At 37.0% G+C, this 19760-nt stretch overlaps 1 protein-coding gene across 3 annotated transcripts in view; it reads right to left on the bottom strand.

The window, feature by feature from the left end:
* Window positions 1–3806: 3806 nt before the first annotated feature.
* Window positions 3807–19760, bottom strand: part of IQCE (IQ motif containing E) — a 109185-nt gene continuing 93231 nt past the window's right edge. For 2 of the 3 annotated variants that reach the window (XM_052000089.1, XM_052000087.1), the window contains exon 22: window positions 13252–18531. In XM_052000089.1, coding sequence (XP_051856049.1) covers window positions 18386–18531 — 146 coding nt within the window. In that variant the 3' untranslated portion in view covers window positions 13252–18385. Of the gene's footprint in view, window positions 8562–13251; window positions 18532–19760 lie in introns of those variants that run through there. The other variant, XM_052000088.1, reaches the window with a different exon arrangement.

Genomic DNA, 19760 nt, shown 5'->3' with positions numbered 1-19760 from the left:
GAAATGTGTTTCCACAGTATTGCGGTAGAGCTGCTGATAAAAGGTGCAGTACAGTACAGCCAAGGCCAAACACACTCAAAAGGAAAGTGAAGCCAGCCTAGTGTGTATATTCCCCAAAGGAAAGGAATGGCCCCTTCACGCAGGGCTAATGGTTGTTCAACAAATTGTACGAGGGGGAATTCAAGATCTGACCCTAGCAGTGCTATCAAAATTATAGATGAAGAAACTTCTTGGATTGGTGGTGAAGGATGCTTCCCATCTTGGCAGGGAGGTGATGGACTGTAAGTGTGGAGTGGGGCATACATTTTCAGCACAGCCCATGTGTCCATTCATTTTCTTGAACTATGTTTCTTTGCCATAAAGAAAGTTCTATTGGAGCTCAAAGGGGAGTCATTAGGAAGTGACAGTAATGTTGAAAATAAAAACAGCACTCAACATGATTTATAAAGAATTGTGTATTTAAAAAATTAATGTACATGTATAACCAGAAAAAAACAATTTAAAAAGAAAAGAAAAACAGCAATAAACTATTAAAAAAGAAACCTCTGAAGGTATGAAGATTTCAATAAACAAATACAAGACTTCTCTGAAAATTTTTTTTGAATTAGCAGGACATAAAAGTAATATTTAACATTTATATAGAACTTGCTATGTGCAAATAACTTTACAATTATTGCCTCATTTAATTCTCACAGCCACTCTGGGAGATAAGTGCTATTATTATCCCTGTTTTACAGATGAGGAAACTGAGGCAGAGAGATATTGACTTCCCTTGGGTCACAGAGCTGGTAAGTGTTGAGGCCAGATTTGAACTAGGGCTTTTTGACTTTAGGATAAGTACTTATTCACTGTGCCAAAGTATTTATTCACTGTACCACCTAGCTGCCTCAAGTAAATGTCCTGAGAACTTAAATTGAGGATTTTACATTTCTTAAGGGATCAAGGATAGAGGCTAGCACTGACCAAAACATCTTCACAGAAGAGAAATGTAAAGGACCTCAAATCCTCACTCAGTCTAACCTGTACCTAATCAAGCATCCCTTCTAAAATATCACTAACATGTGGTCGACTAGCCTACACTCAAAGATTTCCAGGGAGGGGAAAAACCAGTATAATTTACCTTTGGAGAAGGTTAGCTGTTAAGAACTTCTGCTTTATACTAAGGTTAATCTGGTTTTGGGCAATTTCCATTCATTTTTTAAAGTCCTGTTCTCTGGGATATGAAGCAGAGCAAGAATAATCCTCTTCCATATGATATCTCTTCAAATATATGAAGACAGTTATAATGTCTCACACCATCTCTGACCTCCTCCTCTTCTCCAGGCTAAAGATTCCCAGTTCTTTCAACTGATCTATGTACAGTATGGTTTCTAGTCTTCTCACCATCCTAAGCTGACCTCTTCTGGACAAGCTCCAGCTTGTCTTTGTGTTTCCTAAAAATGGGCCCAGAATGCAATACTCTGGAGATGATTTCCTTCAAAATGGACAACTCTGTTTTTTATTATATTGGTGGGTTTTATTTGCTTATTTTTTTAAAGGCTGTAATTCATACTGTGGATTCATTTTCATTTGCAACCTATTAAAATCCCTAGCTCTTATTCACAGAAACTACTCTCTAGCCACACTTTTTCCTCCATCTTGTATTGATTTTTTGATGGGGTGGGGAGGAGAAGACCAGCAGAGTGGTGAAAGGGAAAAGATGCTGGCTCCAGAGTCAAGGAAATCAGATTACAAATCCCAGCTTTGTCCCTTATTATCTACCTGGCCTTGAGCAAGTTCTGTAACATTCTGGGGTCTGTTTTCTTCTCTGTAAAATTATGTGATTGGGTTAGATGGGTTAGATCCCACCCAACTCTAAATCTGCAATTGTTGAACTTAACATTCATTCTTATGAAATTTTTCTTATTCAACTGATTTTTCTAGCCTGTCTGCATCTTTTTGGATCTCAGTTCATTGGGTTAGTAGCCCTCCCAGCATTAATCACCTATAAATCTGGCAAGTATACCATCTGTGACTTCATCCAAGTCACTGATAAAAATATTGAACAGCACAAGGTCAAGAACATGTCCCTGGAGTATTCCATTAAAGTGGCTTCTTTCAAGTAGCCATTGACTTATTAATGATTACTCTTTTGATCAAGTCATTCTAAAAAGTCCTAAATCTATTTAACTATATAATCATTTAGAGACATTTTCTCATCTTGTCCCTAAGGGGAGCATAGATGACTGTGTCAAATATTTTGTTAAAAACTAAATATTCCATTCATTTAGCATTTAGAGAATCAATCAACAAACATTAAGTGCTCATTATATGCCAGGCGCTGTGATGAAAAGAAAGAAGGAAAGGAAGGGAGGGAGGAATAAATAAAGAAAAGAAGGGAGGAAAGAAGACAAGAAGGAAGAAAGGAAAGAAGAGGAAAAGGGAGAAAAGGAGAATGAAAAATAAAGAAGGAATGAAAGGAGGGCAAGGAGGGAAAAGGGGGAGGGAAATAGGGAACAACAAAAAATGAAATTAAGTTTGTCCAACATGATTTTGTTTTTGATGAAACTACCTGGCTGGGAGTGATCAGTGCAGCCCTTTATAAATGCTCACAAGTTATCATAATACGCTATAGAACTTTGCCAGGAAGAGAAGCCTTGTCTTAAAGCTTTCTTTAAGCTTTAAGCAGAAGTCCCTCTTTAAGCAGGGGTCATTTTATTAGAATTACAGGAGAAATGTAGACTGGAAAATAATATCATTTGGTGGATTAAGAATTGGTTGAATAACTAAGTCTAAAGAGTACGATCATCAATCAAGTTGCAGAAAAGTCTCCAGTGGATTGCCCAAGAAATCTGCCCTTTGGCCTACTCTGTTCAACATTTTAAATTAATGACTTGGATGAAGATATAGATAGCATGCTTATAAAAACTTGTAGCTGCCCCCAATTAGCAAAGCTAGTTAATGCATTAGAAAGCACAAGATTCCCAAAGATGTTGGTTAAATAATGAATCAATGATAGCTTTTAATAGGGACAAATATTTATAGTTCCACATTTGAGTTTAAAAAATTAACTTCATATGTATAGAGGAAAAGGAGGTGCAGCTAGACAATTGGTTTTTTGTGGGAAAAAAATCTGGAGGTCCTAATGGACACCAAGTGTTCTAGATAAATCAACAATGTGATGTGGAAGTCAAAAAAGCTAATATAATCATAGTCTGTACTAAGGGAAGGAAGGATAATGTCCCTGAATGATAGAGGTGAAGTAGATTGGGGGAAGACGCATGTGAGTGTTCTGCTCTACTCAATTCCAGTCAGTTACATCTAGAATATGTGTATAGTTCCATGCACTATACTTTAGGATGTTGGCAAAATGGAATATGTCCAAAAGAAAACAACCGTAAGCGTAAAGTTTAGAAACCATGCCATAGGTAGATTGAAAGAACTAGGAAAGTTTATCTTGAAGAAGAGGAGACTTAGTAGGGATAGGACAGTAGTCTTCATGTATATGAAGGAATTCTCTCTTCATGAAGAAAGGAACTTTTCTACTTGATCTTGGAGGGTAGAAGTAGGAACAAGGCATGGAAGGTATAGTTCAGCAGGACATCAGAAGTTTTCTAAAAATTCAAGCTGTCCCCCAAAATAGAATGAACTGCCACACAAAAAAAGTAGCTTCCTTAAAGAGATATGCTTTGCCAGGGAGAGCAGACTTAATTGTGAAATTTTCAGTGTGAGCAATTGTACCTTGGAAAGGAAACCAGCAAATACCACAAATCAGAGCTTGACTTATTATTGTTGATTGTCTAAGCTTAAGAAAGTGATGGAGAAAATGTGAATAATACAGACAACGATTAAAAAGGTGTCATGCAATTCTTAAGGACTTATAATGAAAAATACTATCCATACCCAGAGAAAGAAAGAACCAATGGCATCTGAATACATATTGAAATATACTTTTTTTTTTTTTGCTTTATTTTTCTTGAGGGTTTTTTTTTTTTTTTTTTGGTTTATGTTTTCTTTTACAACATGACTTTTATGGAAATGTTTTTCATGACTACACATGTATAACATCTATTGAGTTGCTAGTCTTCTCAATAAAAGGGAAAGGAGGGAGATAAGGAGAGAATCTGGAACTCAATAGTTTTAAAAATTTATATTAAAACTTCTTACATGTAACTGGGGAAATATAAAATACTAAATAAATGAAAGAAAAAGTAAAAAATAAAAGTATGTTATACTTTTTTTTTTTTTTTGGTGGTGAGCTCTTTGATATTTACCAGCACAAGCCTGCTTCATTGTCACCAGAAGCCTTCAAGCAACAACTGGATGACCAGCTGAAGTGACTCTTCCTTTCACATTTTCAAGTTTTACTCTTTAGTTCTGTGATAAATTTTGTTCAGGAACTAGAAGGGAATTTCAAGATTCTCTATAATCTAGCCTAATTATATTACAGTTAGAGAAGCAGAATGAGAGGTTAATCAGAAAGAGAGCTGGGCCCAAAACTCAGTTCTTATAATTCCTAGTCAAGTACCGCAAGACTTTTTTTTCAGAAAAATCAAACCTTATGTGTACAGAAATCTAGGGTGACACACTGAACCTAGGGTCAGGAAGATCTGAATTCAAATCCAGCATCAGTCACTCAGTAGCTGGCTAACTCTGGGCAAGTCACTTACCCACTCATTGCCTGTTTTCTTACCTATAAATTGGGGATAATAATAGCACCTACACCTCAGGTTGTTGTGAGGATAAAATGAAATATTTGTAAAGTACCTTACAAACATTAACATGCTATGTAAATGTTACTGTTATTACTGAAAGCTTATCAAAACACCAAATTCATTGCCAATGACAAACAGGAAGGTTGGCAACTTTTTTTTCCTCCATGGTAAATCCAACAAAAGATATATCCACCGATATCTCTAGCTTTGTGAGTGAATTTGAATTGTGGTTCAGAGAGATTCTGCTTGGTTTTTCCACTCTTAGCCCAGACATCTCCCATAGATTTTCCCAGGGCTACACTGGAAATTATTCACTGAGAGCTCATTTCTAAAGCATACAATCGTCCTAGTCTTCACAAAGAAAGGGTGACAAGTTCCTCTGTGAACTAAAGCCAGAGCCAAAAATACCCTTATACTGGGGGACATGAGAGTAGGGAGGAGGGTGCTAAAGTAATTAAGAGCTCAGCTATACTTGGATGCAGGCCACTCCCCAGATGTTTCTGCTCCAACAGATCCCTGTATGGAGAGTAAAGAACAAGTGAGCAAGCCTTCAGTCTCTACAGAGGTGCTGAGGTTTTGTGTTTTTTTTTTTCTTCAGTTCTCTAGCTTTTGTCAGCACTAAACTGAGCTTGGAGGGCTGACAGCTGCAGCAAACACTTGAAATAACACAGAGACCTGGCTGGATAGAGCTGATGTAAATCACCCATGAACAGTTTTCAATCTGCTTGTAATATAAATAAGCCCAGTGCTATTAATGGCTGGAAGAAACTATGGGAGGATTTCAAGCATCTTGCACAGAATGGAGTAAAAGATTAAGTATTAATACTGATATTGCCTAGAGTTGAGGTGAGGTGGTCAAATGATGGAGTTACAGAAATGTTAGACATGAAAAAGGACTTTATGAAATTATCTCGCCAAAATGAAGGAACCAAGACCCAAGGGGCCAGGTTAGTAACAGAGACTAAACTTAAACCCAAGTTTCTCTGCTTTTGGGTCCAATACCCTTTCTCTTATTCTATGCTTCAAGGATAGAAAACCTTCAATTATCTGGAGGTGACTGCTCCAGCAGCCTCCTTTCCCTAGATTATAGTCAACTACCAGGAAGAAAGTGGGAGAAACACAGGCAAAATGAGATGTTACAAAGTCCATCCAATATGTGGTTTACTCAGCCCCAAATCCCTCCCTCAATGTCCATTTACTTCTATTTTACACACTATCCTAACAAACTTATTTATTTCATTATATAACAGACTAGAAACAGCAAATGAGAAAGGGCTCTGGGAAGAAAATGCCAGAAGCAGATATGACAATCAGAAATGAGAGCTGACAGGAAAAAAAGAAATAGAAAAATCCACAAGAAGCCAATACTGGGCCAAAAAAGTCCCAGGAATTTAAGGCAATTAATTCTGTGACAACCTCAGTAAGGTCTAAGGGCATCTCTTTATTATTGAACAGCATATTTACAGAAGATATTCCAAATAGCTATGGAAGCATATACTGTCAGAGTCAGAAAGCACTACTCCTTTTCAGATGAGGAAGCCGAGATAAATAGATGTAAAGAAAAAAGTTATAACCAGGCCAATCCCTTCTAGGGTTTAATGGCATCAAGCTTCATTTAGCATTACAAATTATATTAAATAATGTGATCTTTTAGATTTAAGTAACCTCTCCATTTGGAGATTATTATGGCTAGTGGTATGAAATGCTGGATGAAGCCTAATTTCCATCAAATTGGTTACCAGTTTCCCCCTAAACACTTAAACACTTGTTAAGTAGAGAATCTTTCTTTGAGTAGCTTGTATTTATCATACACTAAGCTTCAGTATTCAGTTACTTCTGGGCCTTGCCTGGTCAATTCCTATTCCACTGATCTGATTTTCAGTTTTTAAATTAATACTAAAGAGTTTATATGATTACCACTTTATGATTAGAGCTCAATAAAGAGTTCTAATAAAGCTAAGGTTCAGTGTGATTATTTCTCTTGAAAATCCTTTTCCTTTTGTTTTTTTAAATTATTACTTTATCCGGTTTGATATAACCCTAAGCCTGTAAAATATGTTGGTATGGCCTCTTCAATTACAATTTTTTTTATTTTTGCAGTATTTTGAAATTGTAGTTATATTAATTCCTGTGTTTTGGTAATATCTCCTCAATATTTTATGAATTTTGTAGTCATCTTGAAAAGAATAATTGCCTCCTACTATATGCTAATCCTGTATAGAAATGCTTATGTTTGTGGATTTAGTATATTGTGATTTTGCTGAACTTATTAATCATCTTGATTAGTTTCTCCATTGATTCTGTGGGGCTTTTTAAGTAAATAATCATATAATTTGCAATAAGATATTTTTATCTTTGAAAGTGCTATAACTTAAAAGTTATATTTTTCAACTTGTTAACATATTATTTCTAGAATTGTCTAGAGGAAAAGAGGCACTCTACACTTAAGAAAATTTTGAGTGTTTGTATCATGCAAATGATACACTTGGTTTTAGATAGGCTTTTTGTCAGTTTAAAGAAACACAATCATAGAATTTGAGAGTTGGAAGGGGCTTCAGTGGCCATCTAATCTAGTTTAAGAAGGATCCCTCCTCAAGCCTATACTTTTGGGATTTTTTTGATATGAGAACTATATTTTGTCAAAGATTGTTTTTTCTTATTGAAACAATTATATTTTTTGTTTGTTTTTATGCTAATTGTTTTATTAGTGTTGAATTCTTCCTATATCACTAGCATAAATTCAACTTGGTTATAATGATTAATTTTTGTACAGATTGCTATAATTTCTATTTAAATTTTTACATTTCAGTATCAATATTCTTGTGAGACTGACCTATAATTATTCTTCCTCTACTTTATCCCTCCCTGAAGCTGAATTAAAACAGATGTGTCTTCATTGAAGGAACCACTATCAGTTGTTATTGCCTCAAAGCCCTACCGATTATTTAATGTGTTCCTTCCCTGCCCCTTTCCCCCACCCAGGCATTATGAAGTTACTTTCTCAAAGTCATGGGAGCATAAAATCATAAATTTAGACCTGGAAGGGACCTATTGTTGTTTCATCATTTCAGTGGTGTTTCTTAAAAAAGATACTAGAGTAATTTGCCCTTTCCTTCTCTAGGTCATTTTACAGATGAGGAAACAGAGGCAAACAAGGTTAAGTGACTTGTCCAGGGTCACACAGCTGGTAAATGTCTGCGGCTGGATTTGAACTCAGGAAGATGAATCTGACTCCAGCCTAGCACTCTATCCATTGAGCTATCTAGCTGCCCTAGGAAGGGAGCTAAGAGATCAGTTAATACAATAAGGCACAGGTGAGTTGCCCAAAGTTAAATGGATAGCGAGTAGCAGATTCAGGATTTTAAACACCTAATCTGATTCCAAATCTTTTTACCGCATCAGTTCTGTTCACTCTACTCTGCTTATGAAAATATATTACATTTTAGAGAAATTTTCATCCAAAATGGTTTAAAACAAAACAAATTTTGGCGTTTAAAGGGGCAAGCTTCTTTTATATTGCAAATTACTTATGTGGAACAGCTCATTCCCCTGAAGATGTTGCACAACGCAGGCTTTACTGAAGCTGGATTTGGCCTGAGAGTCTCCATTACAAGGAAGGAGATGAGCATGGAAGCAGGCTGGTGACTGGTAACACATAAAATCCATATTGTATCTTCCTGGCAGCCAGTCACAAGTGCCAGAATTCAGGAAAGCATAAAAAGGAAAAAAAATATGGTTCTTATCCTCAAAATTCTGTAATGAATTTGTAAAATTCCTGCTCAGCAGCGGCCAGAAGGGTCTTGGAGACTGAGGAGTTTCCGGTGATCACTTCCTCCTCTTCCTGCTGTTCTTGCCAGTTCCTCCCAGCTCAAGGAGAAAAAAAAGACATGTGAAGAGACAATCAAAATAAAACTGATAACTGACTTAGCTATACGGCAACAGATCCAATGCCTGGGACCCTGGGAGACGAAGGCAAACAATAGGATAGGAAAAAGTAGTCAATGAGAACTTTACCTCTCTACAGCAATATACTATTTCAGGGTGGGTTACATCCAAGGCAATCCCTACTCCATTCTGCTGCCTCCCTCCCAGAGGTAGGACACCCCCCAACCCCCAGCAATAATACTTGACTACTAGGTAGGGAGTGAATGACTTAGGCAGCCAACCAAATGAGAAGAGGGTTCCTTGAGCTGATCCTTAAAAAAAACCTAAAAGAAGACAGCATGGTATGGTACTGGATGAATCTGGAGACCTAGGTCTATGTCCCACTCCAACACTAACCAGCTGTGTGACCATGGGCTGAGTCACTCTTTGGACCTCGTTCCTCATTCATAAAAACAGAATGAATGATAATAACCCTTGCATTAAATAACTCATGGTATTGTTGGTTAAGAAAGTGCTCCGTAAACTTAAATGCTATAGAAATGGGAGTAGTTATTATTGAAGAGATCAGACAATGATCTCTAAGGTCCTTTATGGTTTTTAGTTCTATGAAATCTAAGGTTCAGCTACCAATAACCAATTCCATAAAATGTTATCCCTTACTAAAGTAAAATCAGGAGAGACTATCCCTCTCCCTCTCCACTCTCCTCTCCAACTCTATACCCATGTTCTATATTTTTGCGTCTTTAAAGCTATTTTAAAGCTATTCTTGGGATTCATCTGATTTCATCAGGGTAAAAAGGAGAGAAGGGAGGGAAGAGCAAAAGGGGACAGTGTGACCTACCCAAAGTCCTCCTTGTACTGCACTAGGGAGAACTTCAGTTACATTGTTTCCAGATCTCATTGTCCAGGACTTAATTATGTAAAGGTTCATTTTTCTTACTCCATCTATAAACTACACATTGTAAAGGGAAGGTACCTCTGTCATCAGGCTAATTAATCCCTGTAAGCACCATAGTACAATGCAGGGACATGACTAAATTCCTTTTTATGACATTAAAAATCAATTACAATTTGACTACTGAGATAGACTGCTTAAACTCCTGATCTCTTCTCTCTGAGTAGCAAGGTTGTTTTCATAAGGAGGCAGCTCTAGTGAACATTTCATTTTGTATTCATTGAACTCAAATCAAATGTAACTTCTCTAATCTCCTCCATAGCCAAATTTTCCCAGTTCTTCAATTTCCTCCCACAGTGATCTGTCTCTTCTAAGGCAATCATTGTATTACTCATTCAGCACTTGGCACATCATTACACATTTATACATATACACATACATCACAACTCCCTTCCCTCAGAGCCTTTGAATTCAGGCCATATACACACACATACATATCTACACATCCATTCATCCATCCATCCATCTACACATATTACATGAGAGGCTATGTGGTACAAATACTGCTGGATGTGGAGTCAAAGGACCTGGGTTCAAATGTCAAACAGGCTATTAATTATGTGATCCTGGACAAATCCTTTAGTTTCTCATCTGTAAAAGGTCCTCAAGGGTCTCTCTTTATCCCTAATACCTAGCACAGTGGTTGGCAATTTAAAGGAATTAATGCTATTTAGAGAATACTAAGTCAGGCTGGGGAAGTCAAGTATGTGTTTTTTCAAGTATCTGAAAGATTTTCACGTGCATAAGGGGTTTGCTTGACTAGAGTGAGCAGAAGTAGGACCCATGGGTGGAAGTCTCAAGGAAGTAGGTTTCTACTCAATATAGGAGACTAACAGTTATATAAAAATGAAACGACTGCCCCAAGATAGTGAGTTTTCTGTTTCTAAAAGTCTTCAAGTACATGTTAAATGACTCTTTATTCCGGTAATTTTAGATATATGCTTCATAGAAGTCTTAGGTGAGACAACCTCCAAGATTCCTTCCCTAAAACTAAGATTTTGTAATATTAGGGAAGGATAGGAAGCATTTAGAAGCTAGCTTGGAAACACAATCAAGTCCCACTCTCGCCAGCCTGCTCAGGGTCCTGTACTAAGGAAATAGAGGTAGTGCAGTGGATAGAGAACGGGCCCTGCAATCAGGAGGACCTAAATTCAAATCTAATCTGTAGCTGTATAATCCTAGGCAAATCACTTAAAAGAGATGAGCACAAGGGAAGTTCAAGTTATTTTTATTCCTGCCCTAGTCTCTCACTTCTTACATTGATAACCAGTTGAGAAAACCAGAGTAGAATAGTATAAAACAGTGAGGATCCCTCACAATTGAAAGGAACTAGCTGGCTCTAGGGTAGTTCACTGGTGCTAGGTGTCTATATTTTCAGGCACTCCATACGACCCAACTGAGTCATGTACATACCAGCTACATTTTCTCTTAATTTGTTTGCATTACACATTCCCCATAATCCAGATTCCTTGTGGAATCTGGGGGCATCAAAGTAGTTGATGATAGTGAGACTTGTAAGGATCCAAGACTATGGGTGTGGGGTGGCGGTGGGCGGAGTGAAAATCTGCCAATTCAGATGCTCATCTCACATCTGGGCTCTTCTGATAGTGCAGCTATTATCACAGCTGTAAGCATTCTTCTTTCCTCTTTTCCAGCAGCACTTCTGCAAGCCTCGTGGATGCTTTTTCTCTTTTCAAGGTGGTCACTCTAAGATCTCTCCCCATCTTGCAAGCCTTTCCAGCCTCATTGGTGTGTGGGGCTCACTGCCTGCTTCTTTTGAATAAGAAAGCCTTTTACTTCAGTTCACTGACAAGGGTGACAAAGTGAGTTGTGGCTAGAAAAATGGTTTAAGGACTGCATTAAGGTGAATGGCTGGCTTTGCTTCCTACCTTGGATTGGAACACTGCTTCTTACAGTGGGCATGAATTTGAGCTTTTCCTTTGAACCTCAAACTATTATGCTGCTGGCTAATTAATATACAGGTCATGATTCTTCTACTCCACCCTCCGCCTTTCTCCAATTGAGACTAGTACCATGGAAACAAGGACACTCAGAAAACTAAACTTTCTGATATTCCTTAGGTCAGCAATGTCTAACAGACATGCCACTCAAAGCTTAAATTGGGCCAGATCAAATAAGATATTAAAGCAGCTACCTTCACCTTGACAGGTTGAGGGGGGAGAGAGCTTTTGGCAAAGAGCCATAACATGAAAGGAAAAGATTCAAGACCTCTTCCCCCACTCTCCTTACACCTTAATTGTCAAAGTTCTGAACCCTCTAAAAATAACAGTTCACATTTACATAGTACCTTACAATATAGTCTAGGAGGGATAAAACATCTATACAAATAACTATAAACAAGTTAGAAAATGCTTAATTGCATAGATGTCAAATATAGTTGTTTAAGAAATGCAAGAGAACATCCATTGCATACACAGAGTCCAAGCAGTAGCATCATTTTATGGGTGAGAAATCTGACACATGGAGAGGTTATAATGCCCACAATTCAATGGCTGAATTAGAGATTTTCTAACCTCAGACCTAAGGCTCCTTCTACTATAAAACTGGCTTTTTTTGGAAATCCAGAAAAAAATGGAAAGGTAAGGAAGTACTTTTTCCTTAGATATCTGAGGGGCTCCTACATTCTAATGTACTCTTAAAAAATGGAATTTGGGGATAATTTGAGGAATTCCATCAATCTTTGGAATGAACATACTAGTAGGAAAGAATGTTCCCAGAGGTACATGGGCTGCATCACAATGGGTTTTTGCTTTCCCATCTGGAGAACAGTCTAGAGCAAGAATGGAAATTCTTCATTGTGGGAACCCTGAAAGTACAATTGCTAAGTCATCTCTAAATGGCTAAATGCATGCTAAGAGTGGGTGGTCCCACCCTCTACAAATCCAGTGCAGAATACTCACAATGTAGAATATGACTTTCTGCTAATAAATACAAGTCTCATTAAAATAAAGGAACTCTTTGGGAAGATAATAGGGTTGAGGCATTAAGCTCTGAGTCTAGAATGCCATTCTTTCCACCAGTTAATGCAGAATCCTGCAGATTTTTCTTTCTTTGAGGCAAATCACAAAACTTTCCAAATGAGCAAATAGCCATCAGATAACACTAAAGGGAACAAGGATACTGCCCAGCTTTCTAACACCAGGGACAATTTACAAGGTAATCTTGAAGGGATTAAACAACATAGACCTAAGATTTAAGGGGTTGAGGTTAGAAGGGAATATAAAAAATTTAATCTGAAATCTTGTTGCAACTATTCTTTGCAATCAAACGAAGGAAAACAAATACAAAAATTAAACCCATCAAGTTTTTTTTTTGTTTGGACATATTTGAATATTGTTTGAATTCCAAGGAAAAGTTTCTTAATTGCTCCAGAAACAAATATTCAGTCAAATTAACAGAAATACTCCTGGACTTTTCAGTTTCTTACAGCTCCTCTCCTCCTTTGTGTGCACTAAATAGAAGATTAAAAGATGGAGCAAGGAGCCACCAGTTGAAGTAGACCTCTTTATGTTGGCAAGGAGATCCACCGATATCCTGCCTGCTTCTGAGTTTCAGGACCCATGTTTATGACAAGAACAAAACTATGTAATTCCAAAAAATGGGATTTCTAAAGTTGTGCCATGTGAATTAAAGTAATGGCACACCTGGAAGTAATTTAAAAAAAAAAAAACAACATTTATATGGCAATCAAGACAATTATTCTGCAAAACAACTTTTATTTACAAAGAATAATGATGAGGCAAAGTAAAAATCTTTCCCATTCCAAGAGATTTACATATAAATTATTGACAAGATTAGAATAGTTCTAAATAAAAAAATTTAAGAAACCATTAAAAGCAATGCTCTTTCTGGCAATTCAAGTTAATAGTTTTACAATTCATTCTTTTCAGAATTTTCCTAATTTTTCTAACTTAAAAAATATTATTTAACCATGATCAGTAAAGGACCGGGTAAAATAGTATACCACATTTATTAGGTTTTAGGCACTTGAAGATGGGACAATATGAAAAATGTAAGTTCAGAATTTGTCATGGCATCATGCTGTTGTACATGCTGCATCACACTCTTGCTTCCTCAAGCCTAATGTAAATTGCTATAGATTATAGAAGAGCAACATGCAAGCTGAGCTTCCATAACCAAAAAATGTAGCCTTTGCAATTAGACAAGTTATAGTGCAATTTAATTTTCATTTGTACCTTGAAGACTTTACAAGGTCATTGGTCTTTTCTGCAGAGAACATTTATTTCTTGGACATAAGCCTTGGCTGGACCTGTGTTGATAGATTCAAGCCAAGATGGTCTTTTTCCTAAATAATTGGTTTTGTCATTGGGAAAGAGGAAAAGGGAGAATGGACTCTGACCCATTTGGGTTGAACCAAGGTGATACTTCTTCCATTTTTCTTTTTGGGAGTAATGGTGAGTGGATGTCAAATGAAATCTTTTTAATTAGAATCATTCATTTCTTTTTGCAATGTTTCTTTAACAAGAATGGTATAAGAAATGTAAACATTTCTAACATCTTAAGCTTCTTCCCCTTATATCTCTCTACCCTGCTTTTTATCATCAAGTCTAAGCAGTTTTATACCTATTGTATTTCATAGTCTGCTGGAAGATATGTTCTGTTCAGACACTGTTTGGTTTGACCCTCTTAAGTGGGCACTTCTTCCCTTTGCTGGCAAATCCCTTTTTCTGATACCAAGGAATCAATCTACACCTTCCACTGCAATAGTTTCACTTTCTCTGGGTTTAAGAAACAAACACTTCCAGTGTTTTAGATTTAACTCCATTTAAAACATTTTACAATTCAGTTTTTTAAAACTGTATGTCCTTATATTGGATTCTAATGTGGTTTGCTAAGTTTTGCATTGCTGTCTAATTCAGTAATGAAGTCCCCTTTTAATGGTTTGCATTATCTAAACACTCTCTAACCCAGAAAAGACTTATGAAGCTACATCACTCTGGCCTCGACATCTGTCTATTCCACATGCCCCCACTTCCTTTTCCCAGTATCCCCAAGTCCAGTGGGTGAATCTGAAGCAAGTGATTTATACAGAGGTACCACCACTTAGATTAAGTAGAAGTCACTCCCATGTAGCTCTAAAGGCATCTTCAAAAAAGCTAATTGAGCAACCTATTCCTAGCTCCTGAGAAGGGTATTTCTCTCCTCTCTCCCCCAGTCCCTATAGAAGAGAACAATTATGGTTATGAAAGCTCAGCAGGAGTAGTAATACATCCAGTGAGGAAGGTTGGTTCCACAGAACAGGCAGTGGTGGGGATGGAGGGTTCTTGGCGGCAGCCCATAGAAACTGCTCAGACAGTATTTCCACTGAGGGGACAAAATGGAAGCCATTGTGAAGTAGCCACTCAGTTTCCTTTGGCTGAGAATGCTGATGTGAGCTATAAGCCACAAATAAAAAGTCCTCTCAGTTCACTAAATTCAATGGTTGCTGACATTAAAAAAATAAACAAACACGTTTGGGAAAAAAAATGATGAAAAGTTCCATAACTAAAATTAAGCTTTCTATTCATGGATCACTTCTAAAATATCTGAAATTGAGAATTTAGGGTTTTTTTCCTTCAAAATTAAACTTTTTACATTCTAAAAACAGTAACATCTTCTTTTCTTATGTAGTTTTCAAAGGAATGCCGTGGTATTGGGGTGAAAAATGTTTAAGCAAATAGGCCTATGACCTGCAGTCCTATTTATCCAGAGGTTCAGTTGTCATTTTTCAAGCATGTCAAAATCCTCATTACCCCATTTGGGGTTTTCTTGGCAACGATACTGGAATGTTTTGCCATTTCCTTCTCCAAGAGAAGATACAGAAGATAGCAATACAAGTCCTCCCTTCAAAGGTATGAGTCACCATCTTCAGGGAGGTGGTCTGAGTCTCAGCCTACCCATAGAGACTATCAGAGTATAATTAGGCTTTTGTAATGTGAAAACATGATTTTTAGAATAAAAGTCCTAGTTTATTCCACAAACAGTGAGAATTCTCACTTCAAAAATCTTCACCTATAGACTAATCCAGAAACACTCATACAGGCACTTGGTTTTCTTCTGAGGTCCTTTCAATAAATGCAACTGTTTTCTGCTCAGGCAAATGGACAATTTTCTAAGATACTCAAATAAAGGTGCAAGTATATAGATAGATCATGGAGGGGGACATACTCTAGGCAGTAAAATATTAAGAGATTCTGTTTCAACTGAAGGAAAATGCACAATCTGGAGAAAGAGGCCTATTTTCTTCAGCTAGGCATGTCAGCCCGAGAAGCTTCCTTTTCTCTTCATATCCACAAGTCACACTTGGATTTGGCACATTTTCTCTTTCTGCCAAACACCCTAGCAGTTTTTTCTGCCAATTTTAATTTATGTGGCACACAACAGAAAAGACCATACATAGAAGGGCACCCGTAAGACACACCAGAAGCTGAAAACAGCCTATGGTTTTCTCCAGGAAAAGAACTATAGGAATCCCCAAGCATAGGCATTTAAGGACACAAGAGTAGTACATACCCCTCTTCTGCTAAATGGGATTTTCTTGTTCTAACAGAAATGCAAAGCGCACTTGCTCCCTTAGAAATCTCTTTGAAAATGAAGTTTAGGTAACAGAAGGAATAAATATATATTTACCTTTTCCCCTCAAAAAAAAAAAACTCTTAAATTCAGTATTTAAATATAACATACAGAAAAAATGATCATATTTACAATTCCTAGTGGTATCCACTTGAAAACATAAGCCTACCAACAAAAATAATTCTTTTTATCGTGTTAGAAATGCTGAAGAAAATGGGTTGTGCTTTCTCACCTCCAGATTACATTATAAAGGCCATTTGTACTTTCTTCCAGTTTCATTCTTGACATTCTAGAGAATAAACAAACTTTTCTGACTTGACAGAGGCATGTTAGCTTGTTTGCTCTGGTAACCACTGTTTGGGTTGACAGTTGCCTGTTATCCAGTCACCCTCCACAGCCTTATCTAGAAAAGAAGCTTTGGGCTCAAAAGAAGATACAACCAAATATCCTAAAAGGAAAAGGAAGGCTATTACTCTCCCCTCTTCCTCAGGAAGTTATAAATAACTTCTTGGATCATTAATTCCCAAGAATTAAAAAGCAGACACAAAAAAGCAATTGAATATTTTTTTAAGTGGGGCAGTAGTAAATAGAAATTTTAATTTTTAAGCTCTAATTTTTAATCTGAGTAGTTACAGACAAGGATTTCTTGGATTTAACTGAATCCTCCTGGTACTTATACCTCATTGAATAGATTAGTTCTGGAAGCTAGTGAAAGAAAGGAGATCACAAAGAAATAAATTTAAGGCTGAATTCCCTAAATGCGAAAACCATCATATAGTTCAATCACGCCACCAGTCAAAAAAATTTGATACCATGAAAATTAATAACAATGCAAAAAGATTTGGGTGTTTGAATGAATCTTTTCACTTTTGAACTAGTTCTATAAAAACTGCCCAACTGAATGATGACTGCAGAAGACTCTAAATACTGAGTTGACTTGATTCTGTCACACTTATGAGGAAGACAGAATTTGTATGGTCAGAGTATTGGAGACAGTTTATCTGGTCATTAGATAGAATCTCCATGTAAATCAATCTCACCTGCTTGCATCCCTGATGCCAGTGCTCACACTTTATGCTACAAGGAAATGCAGAACAAGGAGTTTATACTGGGATTCTAGAATAAGATTCTAGAAAACTGGGTATCAATGTAACAGTTTGATCTTGTTTTCTAAAAATTCATTACATCTCTTCTGATCAAGGGGCATTGTGAAGTTTCATCCCTTTCAAATCCTAACACATAACAATTTAAGAGGAAACTAGGTCTGTGTGTGTATTTTTAAAGAAAGGACTCATCTGTGATTTTCTAAGAGAAAAAAAAATATTCCTAATAGAAGATGAGGTGCTCTTCTGACACATGTAACCCCCAAGGTTTCAACTGTTCCTTCCAAGCATGGCCACTCTTTCCATTTGGGGCAGCTGGATTCTGGAAGAATTCAGCAGTTGGCCTACTGTTAATTATAGCTTTTACAAGTGTTAGAGCCATCCAAGGTTTAAGGGTAGTCTTCAATATGTAGCAGGAACAAAACAAATGATGATGAGAACCAAGAGTTTTTAAAATATCAGAATAGGATGACTTCATTTTCACTTTGTCATCAGGGACTTTTCCTCTCCTCAACCTGCCACACCAGTAGCTGGACTTTGTAAGGCCACCTTGCTAAGCCAATCTAATACATTTTCAAAAATAATTTTAATGTAGCTTCTTCAGTTTATAATTCAATCTAATACATTTTCAAAAATAATTTTAATGTAATTTCTTCAGTTTGTAATTTTGTGTTTTTTACTTTTTTTCCTCCCCAGTAGCATAATCACCCAGCTCCGCTCTAAAGAGTTGTAGTGTTGCTCAGTACAGAGCTCTAAAGCAGGTTGTAGATATGCCCAGAAATATGGGAAGTATCATGTCCACAAGAGCTTTACTACAAGAAACTGAAATTCAGCTTTTGTTCATTGAAATATAGCTCTCAGCTGTTAAGAATGCTGATAATGATGCTTTCAAAAAAAAAAAAAAAAAAGGGAAAAACTACCCTGGACTCTACTTGAAGCTTTCTTTGATCCTCTACCACTCGCCATAACTTTTGCATTGTGGCTAGCTTGTGCCTTAAATCTCTAAGAAGAGTAAATAGATGTCATTTCCCTACCAATCCAACTGCTCTTCCAGCATTAGAGAATAAAGGCTCAAGAAGTCCTCTATGCTTTTAGCCTTAACCTCATCCAGGAATAAAGAGCAGCTGTATGTGTAGGGCCGTTCCTGTGGGTAGTTACAAGAGCCTAGAGCTAACATGGGGAGAGTTTTTTTTCTTCATGGGCAGAGATGGAGAGATGACAATATCATCGGAATCGTCGGAGCTTACTTCATCCACCGGTGGAGCAACAATGGACTGCAACCGGGTGTGGGAGGAAACAGCTGAAATTAACCACAAAGAAAATGAGATTCAATAACACCATATAAGCTCCTCAAAGAAACAATTCTCTCCAGGCAACTGAACTTCCAGAACAAAAGGGACCCATTTGAGACATACCAACATTATCAGCTCTCCCCCTACAGGCAGGAGTAAAAGAGCAGTACAGCATAGATCATTGGCCAGGATTAATTGGTTTTATCAAGAAGTCTTCTCAAATCATTACAAATACTACTCCCAAATGAAGGAATATGGAGCTGAAACACCAGAACTGTGTCTCAATGGGGAAAATGGATCCAGTGAAAAACAGGCAAAGTCAAAATGGGATGTTTTAGTCCCTTCCAGGTTGAGGCCTGACTAAGGAACAAAAGTGTCTTTAAGATTACAACTGTATAAGAATGTATACAACAAAACAAGTGCTGTGCACAGCTGAAAGTGTTGCACTAGGACGCCCAGGAAGTAGGCTGACTACTTATTACTCATGTGATCTTGGATCAAGATTGTCATTTACTCTCTCTTAGTTTCAGTTTCCTCATCTGTAAAATGAGGGAGTTGAACCAGAAGATTGCTAAGGTCCCTTGCAGCTTTAAATCTTTAGTTCTTAAGAACTGTCTTCAAAACCAGGCTGTGAGGCATACAAGAAAATCAATTTTGTACTTTAAAGGACCTCAAGTTTAGAATTAGAAGAAACTTTAGGAATCATCTGTCTGAACCCCTCAATTTACAGAAGGAGAAAACTGAGGACGAGAGTAAGCTGATTTGCAATATCATCACACCTTTAAAAATGCACAACCTTCAGCAACAATAGGCAGAAAAGAGGTCAACTTCATCACCCACCTTATTTACCAGACTTGGCTCCAAATGCTTTGAGCTATTTTAATGAATTAAATACATACTTGAACAGTTAAGTTTGCGATCACCAAAACTATTCAAAAAATAAACTTGTCACCTTTTTTTGGTAACAAATAACAGGAAACGAAACAGATTCATGAGGAATAGCTAAACAAACTGTGGTATGTGAACATAATGGAATATTATTACACCATGAGAAATGTATTTGAAGAATTCAGAAAAACTTGGAAGACTTATGTGAACTGATCCCAAATAAAGTGAACAGAACTAGAAAAATAAACACATAATAGTTATAGCAATGAAAAGGGAAAGAACAAAAGAAATGAAATTTAGTGCCAAATACTTATAATAACAGCTTGACTCTGAAGAAGAGATGAAAAAT

This window comes from Antechinus flavipes, chromosome 1 (genome assembly GCF_016432865.1).
Source record: "Antechinus flavipes isolate AdamAnt ecotype Samford, QLD, Australia chromosome 1, AdamAnt_v2, whole genome shotgun sequence".
NCBI classification, from domain to species: domain Eukaryota; kingdom Metazoa; phylum Chordata; class Mammalia; order Dasyuromorphia; family Dasyuridae; genus Antechinus; species Antechinus flavipes.
This window is presented reverse-complemented; position numbering and strand designations above follow the sequence as displayed.